Genomic DNA, 24167 nt, shown 5'->3' with positions numbered 1-24167 from the left:
AATGTGCAGGCTAGGTAGATTAGCCATGTGGAATATAAGGTTACAGGGGTAGGCAGTGGGTGCTCTTCAGAGAGTTGGTGTGGACTTGATGGGCCAAACACTGTAGGGATTCTATGAAATTGCAGTTGTAGCATGTGGGGTTGGAGGACAACAACCGATCCTCAATAACTACATCCACAATAAATGTTTGCAGCACAAAGACCTTTGACTCAGAGCTCAGCCTGAGCCCAAACATCAGACTCTGCAATGCATTAAGGGAAAGTTACCTCATTTGTCATTTTGTCCCAGGACGCAGTCTCACCCCTTGGGATAGGTATCTCGGATTTGGCCATTGTCAGGGTCAGAAAGGCGCGAACCAGACAAGGAATGGGGTTACAGAGGGTATCATTAACAGAACATCAGCCTTTCCAATTGTGCTGAGCCTTTCCAATTCTTGCAGCTTTTGTGGACAAGAGTAGGAAGAAGGAATGAACTGACCATGTCACTAGTGCTACAGTGCAGCTGGTCACTCAGGTTGGGGAGTAACAAGGAATGCAGTGGTGGAAGGGCATAGTGTAGTCAGGGAATAGATTAGTGGGCGGCACGGTGGCACAGTGGTTAGCACTGCTGCCTCACAGCGCCAGAGACCCGGGTTCAATTCCTGCCTCAGGCGACTGACTGTGTGGAGTTTGCACGTTCTCCCCGTGTCTGCGTGGGTTTGCTCCGGGTGCTCCGGTTTCCTCCCACAGTCCAAAGATGTGCAGGTCAGGTGAATTGGCCATGCTAAATTGCCCCTAGTGTTAGGTGAAGGGTAAATGTATGGGAATGGGTGTGGGTGGGTGCACTTCGGCGGGTCAGTGTGGACTTGTTGGGCCAAAGGGCCTGTTTCCACACTGTAAGTAATCTAATCTAATCTAATCAGATTGCCATCTACAGCTAAGAGTGAGAATCTTGAAGGCAGTCTTGCATGTTCAGTGCTAGATTTAAGGACATCTCCTCATGCCTGGAGACAAACCTGTTATGGGAGGGGTGTGATCAGTTGTCTGGGTTGATATTGGTACCAATGGCATCAATCAGGCTAAGAATAGAGGTTCTTCTGAGAGTCTATGAGGGTCTAATGGCTAAAAGGTAATCATCTGGATTACTACTTAATCAATGGACAAATTTGTGCAGGATAAACAAAATCAGAGTGTTGAATGCGTGACTGAAAGACTAGTGTGGGAGAAATGGGTTTTGATTTATGTGGTACTGGGGAATCAGGGAGGTATCTAGGGCAGCACAGTGATGAGTACTGCTGCCTCACAGTGCGAGCGGGAGGTTCAATTCTAGCCTCGGGCAACTCTCTGTGTGGAGTTTACACATTCTGCCTGTATTTGCATGGGTATCCTCTGGATGCTCCAGTTTCCTCCCACAGTCCCAAGATGTGCAGATCAGCTGGATTGGGCCATGCAACATTATCCATAGTGTTCAGGGGTGTGTAGGTTAGGTGTGTTAGCCATGGGAAATACATGGTTATAGGTTAAAGGGATGGGTTGGGGTGGGATGTTCTTTGAGGGTCGGTGTGCATTTGTTGGGCCGAATGGTCTCTTTCCACACTGTGGGAATTCTGTGAATGAATTCTATAAGTAAATTGGCCGTACAGTCCAGGAATGTGCAGGCTAGGTGGACCAGCCATGGAAAATGCAGGTTCTGGATTAGTGGTGCTGGAAGAGCACAGCAGTTCAGGCAGCATCCAAGGAGCTTCAAAATCGATGTTTCGAGCAAAAGCCCTTCATCAGGAAAATGCAGGGACTGTCCCACCGAAATGGATCACTCTGTTAGTAGGGTGCGTCTGAGTGGGATGCTGTTTGGAGGGTTGTTGCAGACTCAATGGGCTGAATGGCCTGCTTCCACATTCTAGGGATTCTATATTATCAAGCCTTTACTTAAACCATGCTGGGACCAATGTACTGGTGACTCATATAATTATTGCTGTAGAGAGATCCAGGAGCTTAATAATCAGCTGGATCACCTGAGGGGTGGCTTAAAGCTGGCATTGGACACTAGTCTCAGCAATTGGACAAGTTGGGCCGAATGTCCCCCCTTCTGTGCTGTATCATTTCTATTGTTCAATACTTACCACAGAAACCGTCCATCTCATTTATTAGCGCATTTCGGGAAGGAAATCCTTCTGGTTTGGCCGGCTGTGAGTCCAGACCTCCAGCAATGTGGTTGACTCTTACCTGCCTTCTGAAATAGCCAAGCAAGCCAGGACTTGTTCAAGGGCAATCATGGCCAAGCATCAGAGCTGCACTCTTATCACTGTATCCCATTTTTAAAAAAACTTGCAAACTTTTGGGATGAGATATTAAACCAAGGACCTGATTACTTTCTAGAGTGGATTTTTTAAAAAATCCCACAGCATTATTTGGAAGAAAAGTAGGGAAATTTTCCCTCACGTTCAAGCCAGTATACATTCCACAACCATGGATCACCAGAAAAAGAGGTGGTCTTGCCACTTAGCTCATAATTGTTGGTGCCACATTGCTTGGCTCTAATTAGTTATCCCAGTGACTAAGTGACCTTAGTGACTACTATTTCAACACACATCACTGAAATAAAATGCTTTGAGATGAGATAGCTTGAGTTTGTGAATGGTGCTGTATAAATGCACCTCTGTCTTTTCATCTTTACCCTATCACTCTGAAATGGATTGTGGTGAAAGTGCAGGGGAGTTAAAAATAGGGGGCAGTCTGAAGGGGTTTACATATGGGGGCAGTGTGGGGTTTACAAATAGTGGGCAGTCTGAGGGGGTTTACAAATGGGGCAGTCAGAGGGATTTACAAATAGAGGGTGATGTGTGGGGGTTACCCACTGAGTTAGTCAGCAAATGATCGATGATAGTGATACACTGACAACCCCGTTGAAAGAATATTTAGGCTTCACCCCTAAACAAAGTTCAGATTAGAAAGTTAGATCTCATGAGCTGGGGACCTGGTGGTCACTCCTATCATCCCTTCCTTTAGGGACATGGTTCGCCCTTCCACAGGTGCCTAGGCTATGAGGAGGAAAATGTTGGACACACATAGACATTCAGACAGCGTATGAAAATGGTGTGATGTCTTCAGCAAGTACAATTCAAGAGTGTGATTCCTCCCAATCTGTGGAATTGTCTGCTCGTAACATTTCACTCCCTGATTTCTTGCCACAACTGCAGCTGCAGATAGCACATTGTCAGACAAAGAGAAAATGGCTCCTGGGGTGGATGTGCATGACAAAGACACACTGGAGAGAAATGTGGGCGTTGGAAATGAGGCAGAAGATTGCAAGTGACAATAGATGGAGAGTAGCTCTTTGGAGGAAGCTGACAAATTTGCAAAGGATGGGGTTCAGATCCTGAGGGAGGCTGAAAGACAAGAGTATAAGGATGAACAGGATAGAGAGAGTGAAATTTTAAGACAAAGGAGAAGGCCAAAATGATGGAACGACCTGGATAGATGGAGGGAAAGTCTGTGAGAAGAGAGTAATGCAGGAGGTTGGAAATTGTAAGCAGATTTCAGGGTCAAGCAGGTTGAAAATTTCACTCAAGAATAATTGCATTAGTGTGCATCTAGAAGAGATTTTTTTTCTACAGTAGTCTCTGTGTGTAGATATTTTCTAAACAACTTGTTCAGAGATGTTATTACACACCTCTGGAGCAGGGGGATCTGAACCCAGGCCTCCTGGCTCCTCAGTGGTAGGGACACCACCACAGAAACCCCTCCAAATACCAGTCTGGATTACAAATCCAGTGACTTTACCACTGCACCACACTTGTTCAGCCTTTATATTATGCTAACATTTCTAATGTGTACGAACATCTTGACATAAACTTTTTATGCTCCTTAGATACACATGTGTGCAAATATTAAAGGGGCAGGGAAAGCATTTGCAACTTGCTCAGTTCTAGTTTACAGCCGAAATTGACAAAGACACCAATATCAGCAAATTAAAAACAAAGGTTAACACATAGATTCAATGCATCTTACATTAAAAGTCTCTTCCAAAAGATTTGGAGGTGCCGGTTTTGGACTGGGGTGTACAAAGTTAAAAATCACACAACACCAGGTTATAATCCAACAGGTTTATTTGGAAGCACACTAGCTTTCGGAGCTCTTGATGATGGAGCAGCGCTCCGAAAGCTAGTGCTTCCAAATAAACCTGTTGGACTATAACCTGGTGTTGTGCGATTTTTAACTTCTTCCAAAAGACAGCACCTTTGACAGATTATTTGCTCTTCATCACATTGCTGTTAGTGAGCATCTGTATTTGTACGAGGGGCTGTTGCAAAGTGCAAATTGCTTGCTGTGCTTCCCGCGCTAAAACAGTGACAAACTTAGCAAGTGTAATGGTTGTGAAAAGCGCTGTAGGAGGTGTGTGATCTGTAGGTTACACAAAAATTAGTAGTCATGATTTGGAGATGCCAGTGCTGGACTGGGGTGTACAAAATTAAAAACCACACAACATCAGGTTACAGTCCAACAGGTTTAATTGGAAGCACTAGCTTTCGGAGCGACGCTGAACCACCTGATGAAGGAGCAGCGCTCCGAAAGCTAGTGCTTCCAAATAAACCCGTTGGACTATAACCTGGTGTTATAGAGTCATAGAGTCATAGAGAGTCATAGAAACAGCATGGAAACAGACCCTTTGTGTGATTGTTAACAAAAATTGGTGATGTGGTAAACAGCAAGGAGGAAAGCCTTAGGCTACAGGACAATACAGACCGGCTGGTCAGGTAGGAAGGACAATGGCAATTGGAATTTAATACTGAAAAGTAATGCATTTTGGAAGGATGAACAAGGCAAGGGTTACAAATTGAATGGCGGGGGACCCAAGAGAATGCAGAGAATCAGAGAGATCTTGGTGTGCTTGTCCATAGATCCTTTAAAGCAGCAGGGCAGGTGGATAAGATGGTTAGGAAGGCATATGGGATACTTGCCTTTATTTGTCAAGCCATTGATTACAAAAGCGAGGAGGTTATGACAGAGCTGTTCATGAGGTCAGTTAGGTTTCAGTGAGAATACTGCGTGCAGTTTTGGTCACTTAGATACTCAGTTACAATCAAGGTTAAAAAAAATGCAATAGTGAGGTTATTTAATTATTTCATACAATCAAAATATTTTTAAACCATCAGAACAGATGGGGAAGACAATTCCCAGGGGAATTGCTGCAGAGTACTCCATTGCTCCAGACCTTTCTGTTCAGGTTGACTGTAAACTGGTTCAAATATTATACTTAATAATTAATTAAGCTTCAGTGCTGCAAGGCAAGCACAAACTTTGCCAAAATCGGCAGCAGAGACCGAGGAGAGAGTGTCAGAGGTGGAAACATTGGACAATATTGTACAAGAAAAACAGGCAAAAACAAAGCAGTTCTGAAGAAGGGTGACTGGATCCACAATGTTACCTCTGATATCCCTCCACAAATGCTGTGTTTTTCCAGCAATTTCTGGTTTTGTTTTTGTTTCGAAGTTGGGACAGCTTTCCTGGCTGCGGGAGATGCTTTGAACCAAGGCTCTCCCTCAGATTTCCTTCCTCCTTTATGAGCGTTTTAAACCTGATACCTATATTCTGACAAGTATTCCTTCAGTTTAGTTGGCAAAGGCAGTTCTTCAATCTCTCTAGTCGCTTTGTGGATGGTAATACGGCAGAAATGTTGCAGCGAAGGGGTCTCAGTGTAGAAAGGTTTGGTTAACCAGAGTTGGATGCCTCTGTTTTGAAGAGCCAGACAGCGGCTGTTCTGTAGTGTCCGACATAAACCCACATAGTATTCCACCAGATGTACCACACTGTCAAACTGCTGAAGCTTAGATCTCATGAGAATCACCGAGTCGAGCCTGAACTTGCCATCTTGATATTCAATTCGCAGGTTGGTTGGTCCCAGGACAGTTTTCACAGAAATGGTGAGAAAATAGTCCTGGTGTGAACTGTCTCGCACCAGGAAAGTACCTTCAGAAGCTTCTTTTAACTTCTCGTTGGCTTCGTTTGCTTGGAGAGATCCCCAGTACCATCCTGCGACAAACAAGAGACAAGTTATAACTTGGTATGCTGTAACACCGGTATTGTGTTTGCAATAGTTCAGTTGGCAGGATGCTGAGTTGGATATAGTTGTTGGTTCAAATTCCCACATATGACCATGGTTTGTAAGTCATATACTTTAATGCATGGGTTTGGTTTTGTGCTGTCTGGGAGGCAATGGCGTAGTGGTATTATCACAAGAGTATTAATCCAGAAACTCAGCTAATGTTGCAGAGACCCACATTGAAATCCTGCCACAGCAGATGGTGAAATTTGAATTCAATAAAGAATAAGGATCTAATAGAGTCATAGAGCTGTACAGCATGGAAACAGACTTTCAGTCCAACTTGTCCATGCCAACCAGATACTCCAAATTAATCTACTCCCATTTGCAAGCACTTAGCCCATATCCCTCTAAACCCTTCCCAGTCATATACCCATCCAGATGCCTTTTAAGTGTTGTAATTGTACCAGCCTCCCCCACTTCCTTTGGCAGCTCATTCCATACACACACCACCCTCTGAGTGAAAACGTTGCCCCTTAAGTTCCTTCTAAATCTTTCCCCTCTCACCCTAAACCTTTAAGTTCTGGACTCAACCCCTGGAAAAGACTTTGTCTATTTAACTATCCATCCCCCTCATGATTTTATAAACCTCTATAAGGTCACCCCTCAGCCTCCAACGCTGCAGGAAAAACAGCCCCGGCCTGTTCAGCCTCTCCCTGTAGCTCAAACCCTCCAACCCTGGCAACATCCTTGTAACTCTTTTCTGTTTCAAGTTTCAAGTTTCACAACATCCTTCCTATAGGAGGGAGACCAGGATTGCACACAATGATAACATTGTTGATTGTCAGGGAGAAAAAGACATCTGGTTCACTCATATCTGTTAAGGAGGGAAGTATGTCATCCTTCCCCAGTCTGACCTACATGTGACTCCAGACCCACAGCAACATGATTGACTCTTAACTGCCCTCTGGACAATCAGCGATAGGCAATAAATGGGCATCCCTAGCCAGGGATGTCCATATCCCATACGTATACTAAAACATTAGTGTGCTCAGCCTGATACTCTGAGTTAAGGTCCCACTTCAGATCTTGATGGTCAGGCATGGTGCCTTGATAATGCAGATTGAGAATCAACTTGAAAGTCCTTCCAACATTTGTCAATGGCAAGCAGGAGGAGCAAGAGAGATTCATGATCCATAGCCCCAGGCTTCAACATACTTGTAGAAGTGTTTGTTACTGCAGCAACTGGAACTGCTTGGAGGAGGTGTTGGCTGGATGACCACTGCCAGTGTGACAGGGTTTGAGTTCTGCTCTGGCTGCAGTGGGTTCTGGACCTCGCTTTACCCACAGTGGAGGTTACACCACTCACTTTAGGTCAAAGCTACTTTTGGGCAGAGGACTCAAGAAGAGAGATCAGAGAGATAACATCCAGAGTAGGTGCAAACAGAAAACTGGTGCTTGTGATGTGGATCCCATTACACACACCATCCAAATTTCCTTCTCACTGACTGAGTGACATTGAGTTGTGTTTTCTGGCCCTGGTGTGGGACTTGAACCCAGAATTTAGTGATTCAAAAGCAGGAAAGCTACCCACTGACTTCTGGCTGAATGTAATGCTGGTGGGTATAAGCACGGCTTGCAGGATAGTCTCAAAGATTGATTCACACTTCCAACAGTTTTTGAAAAAAGGGACAACGTTCAATGTTTAAGCCAACATATTTGTTAACATTCAAATCAGAATTTGGTTATCAAGATGGGCAGCACGGTGGCCCAGTGGTTAGCACTGCTGCCTCACAGTGACAGGGACCCAGGTTCAAATTCTCCCCGTGTCTGCGCGGGTTTTCTCCGGGTGCACCGGTTTCCTCCCACGTCCAAAAATGTGCAGGTCAGGTGACTTGGCCATGCTAAATCACCCGTAGTGTTAGATGCAGTAGTCAGGGGGTAAATATGAGTAAAGGAATGGGTCTGGGTGGGTTACTCTTCGGGAGGGTTGGTGTGGACTTGTTGGGCTGAGGGACCTGTTTCCATACTGTAGGGAATTTAATCTAATCTAAAGTGGATAGCCATTCACTGTGTGAAGACATTGAAATTCAATTCTTTTTTTATCTTACAGACAGGTATAGCTCAATATTTTACAATTTCCATTGTTTTCAGACTGGCTAAATTGCTTAGCAACCATATAATCAACTGTCCGGGTTCTGTTTTGGATCCAGAAGATTGTCCGTGTTGTTCACAGAGATTTTATATCTCGCGATACTGGACTCCATTTTGGACACCATTAACATCCCTACAACACTGCTCTTTAAAGAAACCATCAACTATTTTAGCATTAGCTGCCATTTGGTATTTATGGGCATTTGATGTGTAAGTTTTTGTTGATCGATGCTGTTATTTAAAATGACTAAAGTCTCAGTTGCATGATGGTGTCATTACCTTCCCCCATGAGCCACAGCATGAGAGAGAGAGAGAGAGAGACTTAGCAGAGATGGTGCAGAGGAGGACATACTGTTCGAAGAGGGAGGAGGAGCAGACAGACTCTCAGCAGGCAACTAGCTGGAGTGCTTAAAGAGCAATTCTCCTGCATCATTCTCAGCATCGAAGAGCATGTTCAATAGTTTCCAGATGTGCACAGAAACCTGCCACCTGCTGTAAGCAGATTTGTGACTATCAATGACTATAATGGTACATGTGGATTTGAACATGTTCCAATGGGCCAGTATTAGGGAGATCACTGATGTATTATACACAAAGATGTGGGATTATGTTACCTTCTGTCTTGTGTGAAGACAAACAAACAGAGACAACTGACAGGCAGAGAGAAGTAGGCACAAAGAAGAGACGGAGAGACACAAACAGAAAAAAAAAGAGTCAGAGAAAAGCAGGCAGAGAGAAGGAGACAGAAATAGACAGAGAGAGGCAGATAGAAAGAAGGAGGCAGAGAGAGAAAAACAGATAGAAACAAGTAGAAACAGACAGAGTGAGTGCACAGCCTCACCAGGACAGTACATTTCCCATGATACAGAATGTCACTAATGATGTACTTGCTGCTTTGAGGACACTACATCCCAGTTTATCACAACCACAACAGGTCACTTCCCTCGATGTCCAACTGGTGTGTGACCACATGCAGCACATAGAGCAGGCCAGTAACTGGCTCCCGAAGGCTGTCATGGTGCCTCTATTCCATGCTGGTCCACTTGACCACCAGGGCAAACCAAAAGCTACTGGATAACGAGAATGACCCGCTGATCATTTGATGGTGTGTCCAGTGCACAAGATCTACACACATCGGCAATTGGTTTTTAGAGAAAGCCATGCCTCTCCATGTAATGTTGTCAAGCAGACTATTGGGATTTTTAACCATCTTTAACCCAACACAAAACTAACATCACAGCCCAGCTTCATCAATTAAACCATGCAGGATTCCATGTAAAGGTTAGTTAGTTATCCTAGTACATTCTGCCTTCTGGGTGCCTTTAGCTGTCCACAGCGTGACCCCAGTGGATTAACCAGGGGAGATTGTATAATGCGTTCACACAGCTCCGGGCCTGAAAGACTGCTTCTGACTGCTCCAACTTCGGCATTGTCGGCAGCAGCCCAGCCTGGCCAGCTGGTGAGGGTACAGGCAGAGTGGCAGCAATGGGAGACTGCATGCTGTCCTCCAGAGAGAGAGACGATGGTGGATTTGTAAGACTCCAGCATGGCAGTACCTCAACAGTGCAAGACATGTGTTTCTGCGACACATTACCAAGTGCCAACTACCTGCAACTTCAAACATTGTAGGGATCATTGTAGCGTACAAATGAGAATGGGTGCCTGACCTGCCAACTGAAAGGTCAGAGGGGGAGAGTCCACCCCTGCCACCATTGGAATGTCGGGGGGGGGAGTCCACCCCTGCCACCCCTGGAAGGTCAGGGGGGACACCCCTGGAAAGTCATGGGGAGAGTCCAACCCCACCACCATTGGAAGGTCAGGGGAAGAGTCCATCTCTGCCACCCGTGGAAGGTCAGGGGGAGAGTCCACCCCTGGAAGGTCAGGGGAAGAGTCCACCCCTGCCACCACTGCAAGGTCAAGGGGAGAGTCCACCCCTGCCACCCCAGAATGTCAGAGGGAGAGTCCATCCCTGCCACCCCTGGAATGTCAGGGGGAGAGTCCACCCCTGCCATCCCTGGAATGTCAGGGGGAGAGTCCACCCCTGCCACCCCTGGAAGGTCAGGGGGAAGAGTCCACCCGTGGAAGGTCATGGGGAGAGTCCACCCCCATCACCATTGGAAGGTCATGGGGAGAGTCCACCCCCATCACCATTGGAAGGTCAGGTGGAGAGTCCACTCCTGCCACCCCTGGAAAGTCATGGGGAGACTCCACATCTGCCAGGTGGAAGGTCAGAAGGAGAGTCTACCCCTGCCAATCGGAAGCCACCAGGGAATGTCAGGCAATTAGTTGTCTAAGGTTGTGGTTTCCTTCTCTTTGCTACAGGATGCTCTGCCTCCAAGAGCTGTCAGCCAATCAGTGGGATAGCAGTTCCTCTGTCCCACAGCACCACCGAGAGTGGTGGCAACAGCTGGGACTGCAACAGACTCTAGATTAGACATGGGGTCTGATTGTATAACTTTTTCAAAGAGTCAGCACAGGCAGAATGGGCCAAACAGCTTTTTCTGGGCTCTAAGAGATTATTCTCCATTCTTCAATGTGATTTGATTCAACATGCAACAGTAGTGGTGCATGCGTAGGGGTGAAATGTAAAAGTGCAGAGCTTATTCGGTTATGACCTGAAAATAATCCATTGCCTTTAAAGGCTGATCCTCATATCTGCCACCATCCCCAGGCTTTAATGTGGAGACAATGTTCAGAAAACATTTCAATGACTCTATTGTATACAGCTCTCGGGTATAGAACAGAAACATTATTCACATCCATAGTGACCTGTGACCAATAAGAAGCTGTAGGCAGGAACTCAGACAGAGAGCATGTAAATAAAGCAGGCCAATGAATAGAAGTCTGAACATTCACAGAGCATTGGCTACACATAACCTTTGCCAAAATATTTCTGGCTGTTTTAAAATCCCTGAGGAGGAAACGAAAATATATAGGTATTTTCAGCCGTTAACGTTCTCCTCAGATTAATAGGCATTTGCTTTCACAAATAGTTTTATTTTCTGTCAAGAAAGAAAAGGGAAGGAAGCCACAACCTTAGACAACTAATTTGCCAAACTGTTGTTTATGTCAGCTTTTAACTCTCAACTTTTGTGCCGCTTGGGTCCAAGAATAAAATGAAAACCCTTTTCTCTTTAGTATCCTTACTGCTGCACTTTTGTAAAAATGCCTCCCCCAGAACACAACAACAGGGCAGCATGGTGGGTCAGTGGTTAGCACTGCTGCCTCCCAGCACCAGGAACCCAGGTTCTATTCCAGTCTTAGGTAAATGTCTGTGTGGAGTTTGCATATTCTCCCTGTGACTGCATAGGTCCCCTCTGGTTGCTCTGGTTTCCTCCTGCAGTATAAAGATGTGCAAGTTAGTTGAGTAACCATGCTAAACTGCCCATAGTGTCCAGGGATGTGTAGGTTAGGTGGATTAACCATGGGAAATACAGACTAGAGGGATGAGTCTGGGTGGGATGCTACCCAGAGGTTTGGTGCGGACTCGATGGGCCAAATGGCCTGCTTCCACACTGTAGGGATTCTATGAACCCTATCATGAGAACTGACAAATCCCTCTTTGCTCTAGACTCAAACCCTGCCCTTCCCCTAATCTAGACCCAATGCCCCCTTCCTCTGGTGTGGACCTGACCTCCTTTCCCTTGCTGGACCAACTCTCTCCAGTTATGATCCTAACCCTGATGCACCAAACCCCTGCCCTGGACATGGTGCCACACCCCCATTCTCTACTCCATTTAGATGTGATGGCAGAGTGAAGCATGGTGTGACAGAGGGAACAGACTGATGTTGCTGAATGCTGAAAGTGGAGGGGAGGGGAGGGCAAGATGTGTTTGGTGGTAGCCTTCAAACATGGCAGAGGTTGATCCTTTAACAACAGAGACTAATCTACCCATCGCATTCCCATCTACCTTTCCCCCAGCCCCATCCCCTCCCATTTATTTCTCAGCTCCCTTGGGCCTTCCTCACATTCCTGATGAAGAGCTTATGCTCGAAAAGTCGACTCTCCTGCTCCTCAGATGCTGCCTGACCGGCTGCGCTTTTCCAGCACCACAATCTCTAACTCTGATCTCCAGCATTTGCAGTCCTCACTTTCTCCCAGATTAATGTGTTGGAAAGTAAGGCCTCCAGTTGGTTTAAGGAAAGAGATGAAGGGGCGATGGCAGATGTGCAGGTGATAGGGCAGATCCAGCTGAAGGCTCGGTCTACCACAATGTGGGGTAAATTTGGAACCCCTGTGGGTATCCATGGCTACATATTTGACGTGGAGAAAAATGAGACAAGTTAAAGAAGAGGTTGTTCAAAGTGACAACAAACTCAACCAGGTGAAGGAGGATGGGGATGGATGGAGACTGGGCAGGTCCTTTCAAAGAGAAAAGTAGAGAGTCTTCAGACCTGACAGTTGGGAATGGTTGTGTAAAGGGAATGCACTTCCATGGTGGAGAGCAGCTGGCCAGGACCAGAAAACTAGAAACTGTAGAACTGATGTAAAGCACTAGAACAATCACCAATGTAAGTGGAAGAGACTGAACAATGGGAGAGAAATAGATTCAAGAGAGGAAGAAACCAGTGGGGCAAGAACAGGCTGAAATGATGGGTCTACCAGGGCAGCCCGCTTTATGGGTTTTGGGAAGGGGGAAGAAAGTAGAAGCAGGGGATGGGGTCTGTGAAGGTGGGTTAGAAATCTCCGAGGAGATGAGGTCCATGACAGTTCAAGAAACTACAGCTTGAAGTTCAAGTGTGGTTGTGACCGAGAGGGAATTAGGAGAAAGTGTCTGAGAGTTGAGACTCACGTCTGCCACCTAGAGGTCAGCGTGCTAGACAACAACTGCACCACATGTTATGGCAAGTTTGATAACAAGGTCAGGGGAGGACTTGACGAACAGAATGCAGCAAGTTTAGGAATAGCAAGGGTTTAGAGAGAGATGAGCCAAACACTGGCAAATGGGACGAGTTTGGGAAACTTAAGCGACGTTGATAATTTGGACCAAAGGCTCTGTTTCCATGCTGTAGGACCCTATGACTCTATATTGGTGTTCCTCTTGTGCAGATGGATTTGTTAACCTCTGCTCCTTAGAAACCATTTGTAAATATTTCAGATGTTGCTGTAGCTGATTATCTGTGTGTCAATTAGTATTGCAAATGATTACCTTCTTTAGAATGAGGGCAGTGCTGTTGGCTTCATGCCGGTGCTTGGAGACTTTTAAGGATACCATGGCATGTCATATGAATGTTGACCACCAGAGATCCAGGTGTCTTAGTGTGTGAAGTTAGTATGCAGGTACAGCAAGTAATCAGGAAAACTAATAGAATGTAATGTTTATTGTGAAAGGAATTGAATGCAAGAGTAGTGACGTTATGCTTCAGTCATACAGGGGCATTGGTGAGACCACATCTGGACTGCTGTGTATAGCCATGAGAAAATGCAGGGTTATAGGGATAGGATAGGGTGTCGGGTCTGGATAGGATGCTCTTCAGAGGGTTGATGTGGTTGGTTGGGCCAAACGGCCTGTTTCCACACTGTAGGGATTCTCTAAAACACTGGTCACCGTACTTAAGGAAGAATGTTAATGCGTTGAAAACAGTTCAGATAAGGTTTGCCAGACTAATAGCTGGAATGAATGGATTGCCTTCTAGGGAAAGGCTAGTCAGGCTAGGCCTGCATCTATTGGAGTTTAGAAACTTCAGGGGTGAATTTATCATTAAGATTCGAAGCTGCGGGCGGAAGGGTGGAATTTCACCAGGCGAATGTTGAACGGATGTTTCCTCTTGCTGCAGAATCTAGAACAAGGGTCAAAGTTTCAAAATAAAGGGGTGACCACTTAAAACAGAGATGAGGAAACATTGTTTCTGTCAGAGGATTGTGAGTCTTTCGAATTCCTTTCCTCAAAAACCCAGAATTTACATATATATTTAGAAGGCAGAGTTAGATTCTTGATTGCCAAGGGGATGAAAAATGATCAGGGATGAGCAGGAATGTAGAGTTGAAGCAAGAATCTGATCAGCCATGACCTTACTATATTGTACAGCAGGCTCAATGAGGTCTACTCTTGGTCCTTGCTCGTATGTGTGTGTGACCAACATAGAGTCATACAGCACAGAAAAAGACTGTTCAGTCTAACCAGTCCATGATGACTGTAATCCCAAGCTAAACTTGTCCCACCTGCCTGTGCTTGGCCCATATCCCTCCAAACATTTCTAATTATTGTAAAGTCTTTTAAATTTTGTAACTGTATCTGCATCCATCACTTCCTGAGGAAGTACATTCCATTCACTCTCTGTGAAAAAAACAAATTACCCCTCATGTCTTCTTTAAATCTTTCTCTTTCACCTTAAAAATAAGCCCTCTAGTCTTGAAATCCACCATCACAGGGAAAAAACACATGGCATTTACCTTATCTATGCTCCTCTTTATTTTATAAACCTCTAAAAAGTCACCCCTTAACCTCATCACTGCATCCCAGCAATATATCATGGGAATCTAGACAATCCTCCTTTGACTGAATTCATACTTATTAAACTTATAAGAATAAAACTCATGCGGTTGAGTACAGTTTCGGCAGCATCACTTATGCTCAAATAGATAGTGTTGCCATGGGATCGACCATAGGCCCAGCATTCACTAACATCATTATTGGGTTCCATGAGAAATGGGTCTTCAATGGAATGACCTCTAATCTACCCCTTGCACAGATACATAGTTGATACATTTGGCTTTGTTTGAATCTGCTATTGCGTGTAAAGTTTTCCTTACACACTTCAGAGGGTTCTGTTCTGAGTTCAAGCTTACTTTTTAATCAGAGCTCCTGTTCCTCAACATACTAGTTGTCAAATCAATGGGTTCTCTACTGCAAGCCCACCTTTATGGGCCAGTCCATGTGCTGGAATTCCTGTAGCTCCATATATTGCAGAGGGAAAGGTTGGTAGCTCTGTTTGACCAGTTCCGTTTCTTGTCGAAGTATTAGAAAATCCAGAAGGACTCAAATTCCAGAGTCATATTTCACCCAGAGGAGGGCTGGCAGTGTGGAACTACTGGCCACCTACATCTATAGATACCCCCACCTTCACAGCGCTCAGGGCAATACAGGGTCATACAAACAACCCTCGACCAATCCCCTGACAGAAGCTGCCATGCCATAAATATGTGTGACTATGTCTAAACAGAGCCTTCAAACTGACAAGATGCGAGCACCAGTTAGAAAAAGGCAGTCGGGTAAGTAAAAGAGGCTGTTTAAAAACAAAGTCACAGAGCTTTATTAATCAAGGAATAGAGTACAACAGCATGGAATCACTCCCTGAAATGATGATGGAAATAGATTCAATAATAACATTAAAACCAGAATTGGGTAGATATCTGAAGGCAAATAAAACTGCAGAAGGATGGGATAGAATGGGGAAATGGGATGAATTACCAAAGAGCCAGCACAGGCATAATAGGTGGAATGGCCACTTGCATTGTATTATTCCATTATTCCACATTCAGCACAAGGCATCCATTTGTGAATAGAGGTAGACAATTAAATAACTCACTGGAGGGGGGAGGCTCGACAAATATCCCCATCCTCTATGCTGGAAAAGCCCAGCACATCAATGCCAAAGATAAGGCTGAATTTTTGCACCAGTTTATTTTGGCCTTCTTCAGTGATCCGCAACATCACAGATATTGGTTTTCAGCCAATTCAATTCACTCCACGTGATATCAAGAAACGGTTGGACACTCTGGATACTACATACTACATGAACAGCATTTATTGCTTGTTCTAGTTTCCCTTGAGAAGGTGGTGTTGAGCTGCCTTCTTGAACCGCTGCAGTCCACCTACTATGGGCAATGAATACACAATGTTCAGCATTATTCATTACTCCTCAAATACTAAAGCAGTCCATGTTCAAATGCAACAAGATCCAGGCTTGGGCTGACAAGTGGTAAGTAACATTCACACCACACAAAGACCAGGCTGTGGCCATCACCAATAAGAGATAATCTAACTATCGCCCCTTGTCATTCAACAGTGTTACCATCACTGAGGTTCCCCACTATCAACATCCTGGGGGTTATCATTGAAGAGAAGCTCAACTGAACTCACCACATAAACATAGTGACTACAAGAGCAGGTCAAAGGCTAAGAATACTGTGGCGAGTAACATACCTCCTGGCTCCCCAAAGCCTGTCCATAATCTACAAGGCACAAGTCAAGAGTATGATGGAATACCTCCCACTTGCCTGGATGGGTGCAGTTCCAACAACACTCACAGCTTGACACAATCCAGGGCAAAGCAGCTCAAGTGATTGGCACCACATCCACAAACATCCACGCTCTCCACCAGTGACTCTCAGTAGCAGCAGCGTGTACTATTTACAGGATGCACTGCAGAAATTCACCAAAGATCCTCAGACCACACCTTCTAAACCCACGGCCACTCCCATCTAGAAGGACAAGGGCAGCAGATGTATGGGAACACCACCCCCTTCAAGTTCCCCTCCAAGCTACTCACCATCCTGACTTGGAAATATATCACCATTCCTTCACTGTCACTGGGTCAAAATCCTGGAATTCCCTCCCTAAGGGCATTGTGGGTCAACACATAGCAGATGGACTGCAGCTGTTCAAGAGGTCAGCTCACCATCACCTTCTCAGGACAACTAAGACAGGCTATAAATGCTGGTCAGCCGGCAACACCTACATCCCACAAATGAATGACAAACAACGGAAATATTCTAATTCCCTACATCACTGAGTGGGTGAGAGAAAGGTTGGATGAATGAGCCTGGAAGTTTTGATTATGCGTCAGTCAGGGAAGAGGTCAGTGATACACTCAAGCACATCGCCAGGATCAACGTAGCCTGGTTGTTAGAGCAACCCTTTGCTGCTCCATAGGAGGCCGGTCTAGCAAAGGTTGTGACCCCTAATGTTCTCTGTTGCTCCTTCCTTTATGGTAGATCTCAGGCTATGCTATGCAATGCATATTTTGCTCTATACTGCTCATAAAGCAGGAGACACTGCTGAGCGTACACATTTGTGATACATTGTAAGTGGAGACATTGCTGAGAAACTCAATTATCTGTCCACAGACCTCAATAAATGACAGTAAGTGATTGTGGAACAAGCACCAAATTCAATAATGAAATGTGGCCTGTACTCATTTCAGACCTGGACTCCCAAACTTGTCTTTATTTGGAATTTGTGATACACAAGTTCCAATCAGTGATTTCTGATCTCAAGCAGCCCCCTAACATGACCATAAGAGGACAAAGAAAAAGGCATAGCGACTTTGAAATCTTGACATTATAATGATGTCAAAAGGAACAGGAATCCTTTTGCTGGTATATCCATCCTCTCCTTGATTATGTTTTGTTACTAATTGCTATTATATCATTGAAGGGTTTTTTTTTTCCAGACTCCTTCTAGTCCAGGTGTTTCACAAGGATTATTTTTTCACAAAACTTGGTTTCTTCCAAGACAAGATTTTGGGAATTCATTCGTGAAGTGGCAACATCCCAGTTCTTTTCCAAGTCACCCATCAACTTGTCTTAGCTTCTTCTCAGCTTGTGGGAGAGGTACCTGCTGCGGGTCAGTGCTGACACACTCACATCTGAGCCTTGAGGTAGAAGTCCCACTCCAAATATTCCAGAACTGAATCACAGGCTGAGTTTAGAGTGCAATCCAGAGACAGTCAGAAAGTTTGTCTTTTAGATTAAATGTTACATCAAAACCTTGATGTCATCACATAAAATATCCCGCTACACTAATTTGAAGGAGAGTTTTTCTGGACAATATTTACCTCTCAACTACCATGAATGAAATCACATGATCAGTTCCTTATCCCCTTGCTGTTTATGGGAGCTTGCTGTGTGCAATTTGGCTGCTGAGTTTCCTCTATTACCATAATGACTACAAAACCAAGTCCTTGTGAAGTGCAGGTCACTTCTGCACTGTAGGAAACACAGGAAAGTACTTTGTGCGCTTGTGGAAGTTATTCTATTAAAAAGACATCTACCTTACTTTCTGAGCCATTGTTGTTGTTCAGAAAATGATTGAACCCAATTCCTTAAAGGTCTCTGGATTGCTAGCCCACTCTCACTATTACCACGACACCACTCTCGCTCCATTGCTTCACAGAAGGAAAGCTGTTGCTCATCCACACCTGCATGTTGGGCAGGGAGCTCGGCTCTACTGAAGCAAAAGAGAAGCTGAGGGAGCTGATGTCTTTCCTAAGTCCATGCAAGAGGATGCAGACCCTTCAGACTCTTCAGACAACATCATGGATAAGTAGAAAGAGAGTTTTTTTTATTCATTCATGGGATGTGGATGTCACTGCTGGACCAGCATTTATTACCCATCCCTGATTGCCCAGAGGACAGTTAGGAGTCAGCCACATTGCTGTGTGTTTGGAGTCACATGTAGGCCAGACCAGATAAGGATGACATTAGTGAACCAGATGGGGTTTTCCAACAATTGACAATAAGATCATAAGACGTAGGAACAGAAATTAGACCACTGAGCTCATCGAGTCTGCTCCATCATTCAATCGGGGCAGATAAGTTTCTCAATTCTATTCTTCTGCTTCCTCCCCATATCCCTTGATCCCCTTTATAATCAAGAACCTAACTATCTCAGTCTTAAATATACTCAATGAGCTTGCCTCCACTGCCTTTTGTGGCAATGAATTCTATAGATTCACCACTCTCTTTTAGATTAAATGTTACATCAAAACCTTGATCTCATCACATAAAATATCCATTCTAAAAAGTCTTCACTTTACTCTAAGGCTGTGCCCTCAGGTCCTAGTCTCTCCTACCAATGGAAACATCTTCCCAACATCCACTCTATCCAGGCCATTCAGTATTCTGTAAGTTTCTACTAGATCCCCCCTCATCCTTCTAAACTCCATCAAGTATAGACCAGAGTCCTCAAACATTCCTCATATGTTAAGCTTTTCATTCCTGGGACCATTCTCGTAAACATCCTCTGAATACGCTTCAGGGCTAGTACATCCTTCCTGAGATGGTGGGCCCAAAACTATGCATAGTACTCCAAATGTGGCCTGACCAGAGTCTTATAGTGCCTCAGAAGTACATCCCTGCTTTTATATTCAAGTCCTCGCAAGATAAATGCCAACATTGCATTTGCCTTCCTACCTACTGACTCAACCTGCAACTTTGCCTTGAGAGGATCCTGGACTAGAACTCCCAAGTCTCTTTGCACTTCAGATTTCTGAATTTTCTGCCCACTTAGAAAATAGTCCATGCCTCTATTCTTCCGACCAAAGTGGATGACCTCATATTTCCACCATTGTACTCCATCTGCCACTGCTTTACCCACTCTCCTAACCTGTCCAAATCCTTCTACAGCCTCCCTACCTCCTCAGTGCTACCTGTCTTATATCTTTGTATCGTCTGCAGACGTAGCCAGAATGGCATCAGTTCTTGCATGTAGATCATTAATGCTTATAGTCATCATTAAACTCTTATTTCCAGATGATTACTGCCATGGTAGAATTTGACCTCAGGTCCCCAGAGTATGACCCAGGTCTTTGGCTTAATAGTCTGGTGATAATACACTAAGCTATTACCTATGCCTAATTAGATCCTAAAGACAGAGCCTCAGGTGATCCCAGAGGCAGAGGTACAGGAATGTGATGAGAAATCATTGCAGTGAATTCCAGGATTGAACTGAAATGGAATGGAACTTGATTTAGGCAATTTCCCCCCTCACCTCAAAAACCAAAGAAGACTGCTTCTGGTTAAACTATCCCCGTCACAGGCTGCAGATAGCTCGAGGTGGAGGAATCAGGTATAAGCCATGACTTGCACACCAAACAACCTGGTTCCAGGTGCAATGCCAATTTTGTAACAGGCTCTTGCAAGTTTCACCCCTCCGTCTGACACAGAGTCTCTGACGCAACTTTGTGACTTCTGCCTGAAATCCCGCTGGATATATTATAGCCCCAGGAACAGGCATATCCCTCCCTAGACTGAGTGCTTCTCTAACCAAATATTAGAGTCATAGAGATCTGCTAGGGAAATTCTCCATAGAGACCGACTCTAAAAACTGGGAAAATAAACTGACACATCCAAAAGTCTGCCTGATAAATGTGAAGCAAGTGGGATTTGGCTTCTCTCACAGATGGGGAGTACGATATATTTTATCTCCCCCTGTTCTTCCCCCGTCAGATACAGTCATGAACTTCCTGAAATAAGGCCCAGTCATATTTTTGTTTTCTTTCTCCTCCCAATTCCCCAAACTCTTTCCTAAAAGCCTCTCCAGAGATTTCTATTTCCAGCTGTTTCTCAGGAACATTTTTAAAACTATATATATATAATATTACCAATGCTCTCCAAAAACGCACACAGCTCCCAGGTTAGGAGAGGATTTAAGTTTATCACCTGCATATATTTTTGAGTAAAATTAAAATTATATGAAAGGAGAAGTAGTTGGTTTACAATTCTGAACACGCCAGACTCTGGACCTCCGTCTATCTAACTGTTAATATCTTAAAAGTCGCACCCATTATTTTCAGGTGGTGAAATGTATCAGAGATTACTATTTAACGGCACCTTCCCCCCAGTGCAGTGTCGGAAATTTATTTTGCAGTTTCCAACACAACGGATGATGAAAATGAAGCCACTTTTTTAAACCAATAAACAACAATAAAAAAAGTTGGTTCAGTTAAACTGCACCAAAAACAGCAGTGTTGCTCTGATAAATTCATAGGGAGTTTACCCCAAAAGACTTTTCTGTCTGTTTATTTCTTGTTGCTTTGAACACGAAAATGGAAAATAACTTCTTGTTGTTCCTGTTATTTGGATAAAGGCGGGGGTTCTGTGTTAAAATGGCTGAGAGGGAGGAGAATATCGGCCAACAGCGTTGGAGACAGTGAGCGCTCTGCCAATACCTGTACTCCGGAGATCCGCCAGTGCCGCTGAAATGCGATCCTCTGTAACTGGCCCAGTGCTCGACTCTGTCCCGGCTCCCTGCATCAAACCCACATCGTCTGCTCCCTCCCGGTACGTCAGCCGAGAGAACAACAGCCCCGAGTCACCCAGCTGTATTCACCTCCCCAAACATCATCCCCGGGGTGGGAGCCAACGCTTATACAACACGCCTCTGGGGAGAGAGAGAGAGAGAGAGAACAGATGCAGTCTGAGAGAATACCTCCAGTTGCCCCAGTCACATTCAGGAAAATGTTGATGCTCCCTCCGGGGGCTGGGGGGTGGACCAAGTGTCTAGGGGGCTTTCCGCCACAAGTTTGGCTCTGTCCAAATCTTCCCTTTCCAGTCAACAGATGAAGAAGCGAACCTCCACGTGTCATTCAGAGGAACAGCCCAGGTAGAGGGGGAGAATGGCACCCAGTGTATGTGTGTGAGCTGGGTATAGGAGTGAGTGTGAGAATGAGATTGGGCTTGGGTGTGAGCCCGTGTCAGTGTGAGAGTGAGATTGGGTGTGACAGAGTGGGAAGGATTGAGAGTGAAATTGGGTATGAGCCAAAGTGAGCGTGAGATTTGGAGTGTGTGTGAGAGAGGGAATGAGTGTGAGAGAGGGGATGAGTGTGAGAGAGAGGGGAGTGAGGGACTGTGTGAGAGGGAGTAAGAGTGAGGGTGTGTGTGAGTTAGAGAGAGGTGTGAGTGAGTTGCGGTGAAAGAGTGTGTGAGAGGGTGTGTGTGAAAGAGGGCGTGTGAGTTTGAGAATGACGGTGAGTGAGTGAGAGAGCGATGGGAGTGAGAGAACATGAGTATGTGAGAGTGACAGTATGAATGAGAGTGAGTGAGAGAGGGATGAGAGTGTGAGGGAGAAAGAGAGAGAATGCAGAAGCTTCCGGGGTTAGTTTCTGCTGGTCCCTTGAGAATGTTATTGCCTCCATTCGCTTCCCACAATTCGACTGGAAAACCAGCGCATCTCAGCGTGTTTACGGACTTGTGTTAAAGTGGCATCTGGAAATCAGACAGGACCCGCTGAGTAAACCCGCGGTGCCCAAAGGCATCTCCATCACAGACCCTGGGCTGTTCCGCTTCAGCTGCACAGCTCCTGCGTGGAAGGGTTACAGAGTCAGGATACGCTTCAGCGGCTCCCAGTCCCTTACTGGGTCACAGCATCAGACATTCCCGCAATGTTCCCTTCTACTTTGGAAACTAATGATTACAGCGTCGTACTGTAAGGGCAGGGACTGAGAGAGAGAGAGAGGAGGTCACAGACTTGGAGAGAGAGAGAACGCAGACTGGGAGGGGGAATGAGAGAGGACACAGACTGGGAGAGGGGGAGAGAGAGAGAACACAGACTGGGAGAGAGAGAGGAGAGGGCACACACTGGGAGAGGGGGAGAGAGAGAGAACACAGACTGGGAGAGAGAGAGGAGAGGGCACACACTGGGAGGGAGAGAGAGGGCACATACTGGGAGGGAGAAAGAGAGAGGACACAGACTGGGAGAGAGAGAGAAGAGGACATAGACTGGGAGCGAGAGGGGGAGGGCACAGACTGGGAGAGAGAGAGAGAGGGGGAAAAGACTGGGAGAGAGAGGGGAGGGTACAGACTTGGAGAGAGAACACAGACTGGGGAAGAGATACAGAGAGAGAGGGAGGACACAGACTGGGAGAGAGAGGAGACGGCACAGACTGGGAGATAGGGCTAGGGACGGGACAGGGGGCAGAGACTAGGGGAGTGGGATAGAAACTGGTGGAGAGGGGTAGGGAGTGGGAAAGGACTGGGGAAGAGGGCTGAGATTGGGAGAAGGGGTAGGGACGGGAGAGTGACAGGAGCAGAGGCAGTGAAAGCCGGGGCAGGCAGGGTGTGGTTTATGAGTGAGCTGGTGCTGGCAGAGCAGATAGCTTGCTGTGTAGCTGAATGTTGCACTCTGCAGCAAAGGGCAGTTTTGCTGTTCGCTGGCGCCAGTCTCCATCCCCCCCCCGCCCGCCCGCCCTTCTCCACCCCCCCCCCCCGCCCGCCCGCCCGCCCGCCCGCCCTTCTCCACCTCCCACTCCCCTCCCACATAAACACACACGGGGGTGACTTTCCAGGAACTTTCCAGGAAATGTGTCACGTGAAGCCTCTGGCAATCGGCCAACTCTAAAAGCGAAGGCGGCCTGAGTCCTGAACTTCCCCTGGAGCCCAGCCTAGAGTGAGGACAGCCCCGCTCCGCCTTCCCACGGGGGGGGGCTGAATCCAGCTGCAGCTTTCTCCTGGGGAGAAGGGGAGAGAGTCAGTGCCCTGTGTCTCTTCTCGCCCTTCCCCAGAGGGCAGCCTGTCTTTACTGTGCACAGGGCCAGAGAGAGAGAGAGAGCTACTTCTAAGAATCCCTCGAGGTTGATGATGACAGTGAAGCAGACCGTTTCAGACAGAGACCCGGAGACGGGTGGCAGAGGGGCAAGAGGAGAGAAATGGACCCAAACTACACAATCCCTTGGACAAAGGGAGAATGCATGGCCCCGCTTCAGCTTCTACACGCTCAGAGAAATGAGTCATCCCCAGAAATCTCTATCAAGACACAGGTTGATATGCAATGTATATTCTATATGTACCTGTCTGTGTGCAATGTCTCATACTTATACATCTACTACACGTACAATACTACGCGTGCATCCACACAAACACAGACACATACAGATATAGGCACGCTTACAGGCACATATGCGCACAGATACATATACATATAAGCACACACACAGATAGAGACACACACAAGCACAAACACATACAGACACATGTACACAGGGCGATAAGGACAATTTCCTGTATGTCGGCTGAGAATGGACTAAATGCTAACCCAAAGCACTGCGGACGCTGTAAATCAAAAAAACAAAAACAGAAATTTCTGGGAAACCTCAGCAACTGGAACAGTTCTGAGGAAGGGTCACTCGACCCTAAACGTTAACTGATGTCAGACCTGCTGAGGTTTTCCAGCCAGTTCCGTTTGTGTTCTGCAGTAAATGTTTACGAGTGAAGACTAGTTGGTACCAGCCCAAGGTTTGGAGAAGGTGGAAGCTGCCAAGGCTTCGATAGCCAA

General features: G+C 45.9%; 1 protein-coding gene across 5 annotated transcripts in view; it reads right to left on the bottom strand.

Annotated features, from left to right (window-relative positions):
* Positions 1 to 4285: 4285 nt before the first annotated feature.
* socs2 (suppressor of cytokine signaling 2) overlaps positions 4286 to 24167 on the bottom strand; it is an 80101-nt gene continuing 60219 nt past the window's right edge. For 3 of the 5 annotated variants that reach the window (XM_072562349.1, XM_072562350.1, XM_072562351.1), the window contains 2 exons: positions 21067 to 21278; positions 4286 to 6008 (listed from right to left, as the gene is read on the bottom strand). In XM_072562349.1, the coding sequence (XP_072418450.1) occupies positions 5548 to 6008; positions 21067 to 21151 (546 nt within the window). In that variant the 5' untranslated portion in view covers positions 21152 to 21278 and the 3' untranslated portion in view covers positions 4286 to 5547. The other 2 variants (XM_072562352.1, XM_072562348.1) reach the window with 2 other exon arrangements.

Source organism: Chiloscyllium punctatum, chromosome 44 (genome assembly GCF_047496795.1).
Source record: "Chiloscyllium punctatum isolate Juve2018m chromosome 44, sChiPun1.3, whole genome shotgun sequence".
In the NCBI taxonomy this organism is placed as follows: Eukaryota; Metazoa; Chordata; class Chondrichthyes; order Orectolobiformes; family Hemiscylliidae; genus Chiloscyllium; species Chiloscyllium punctatum.
Note: the sequence above shows the minus strand (reverse complement) of the source record. Positions and strands in the feature narration are given on the sequence as shown.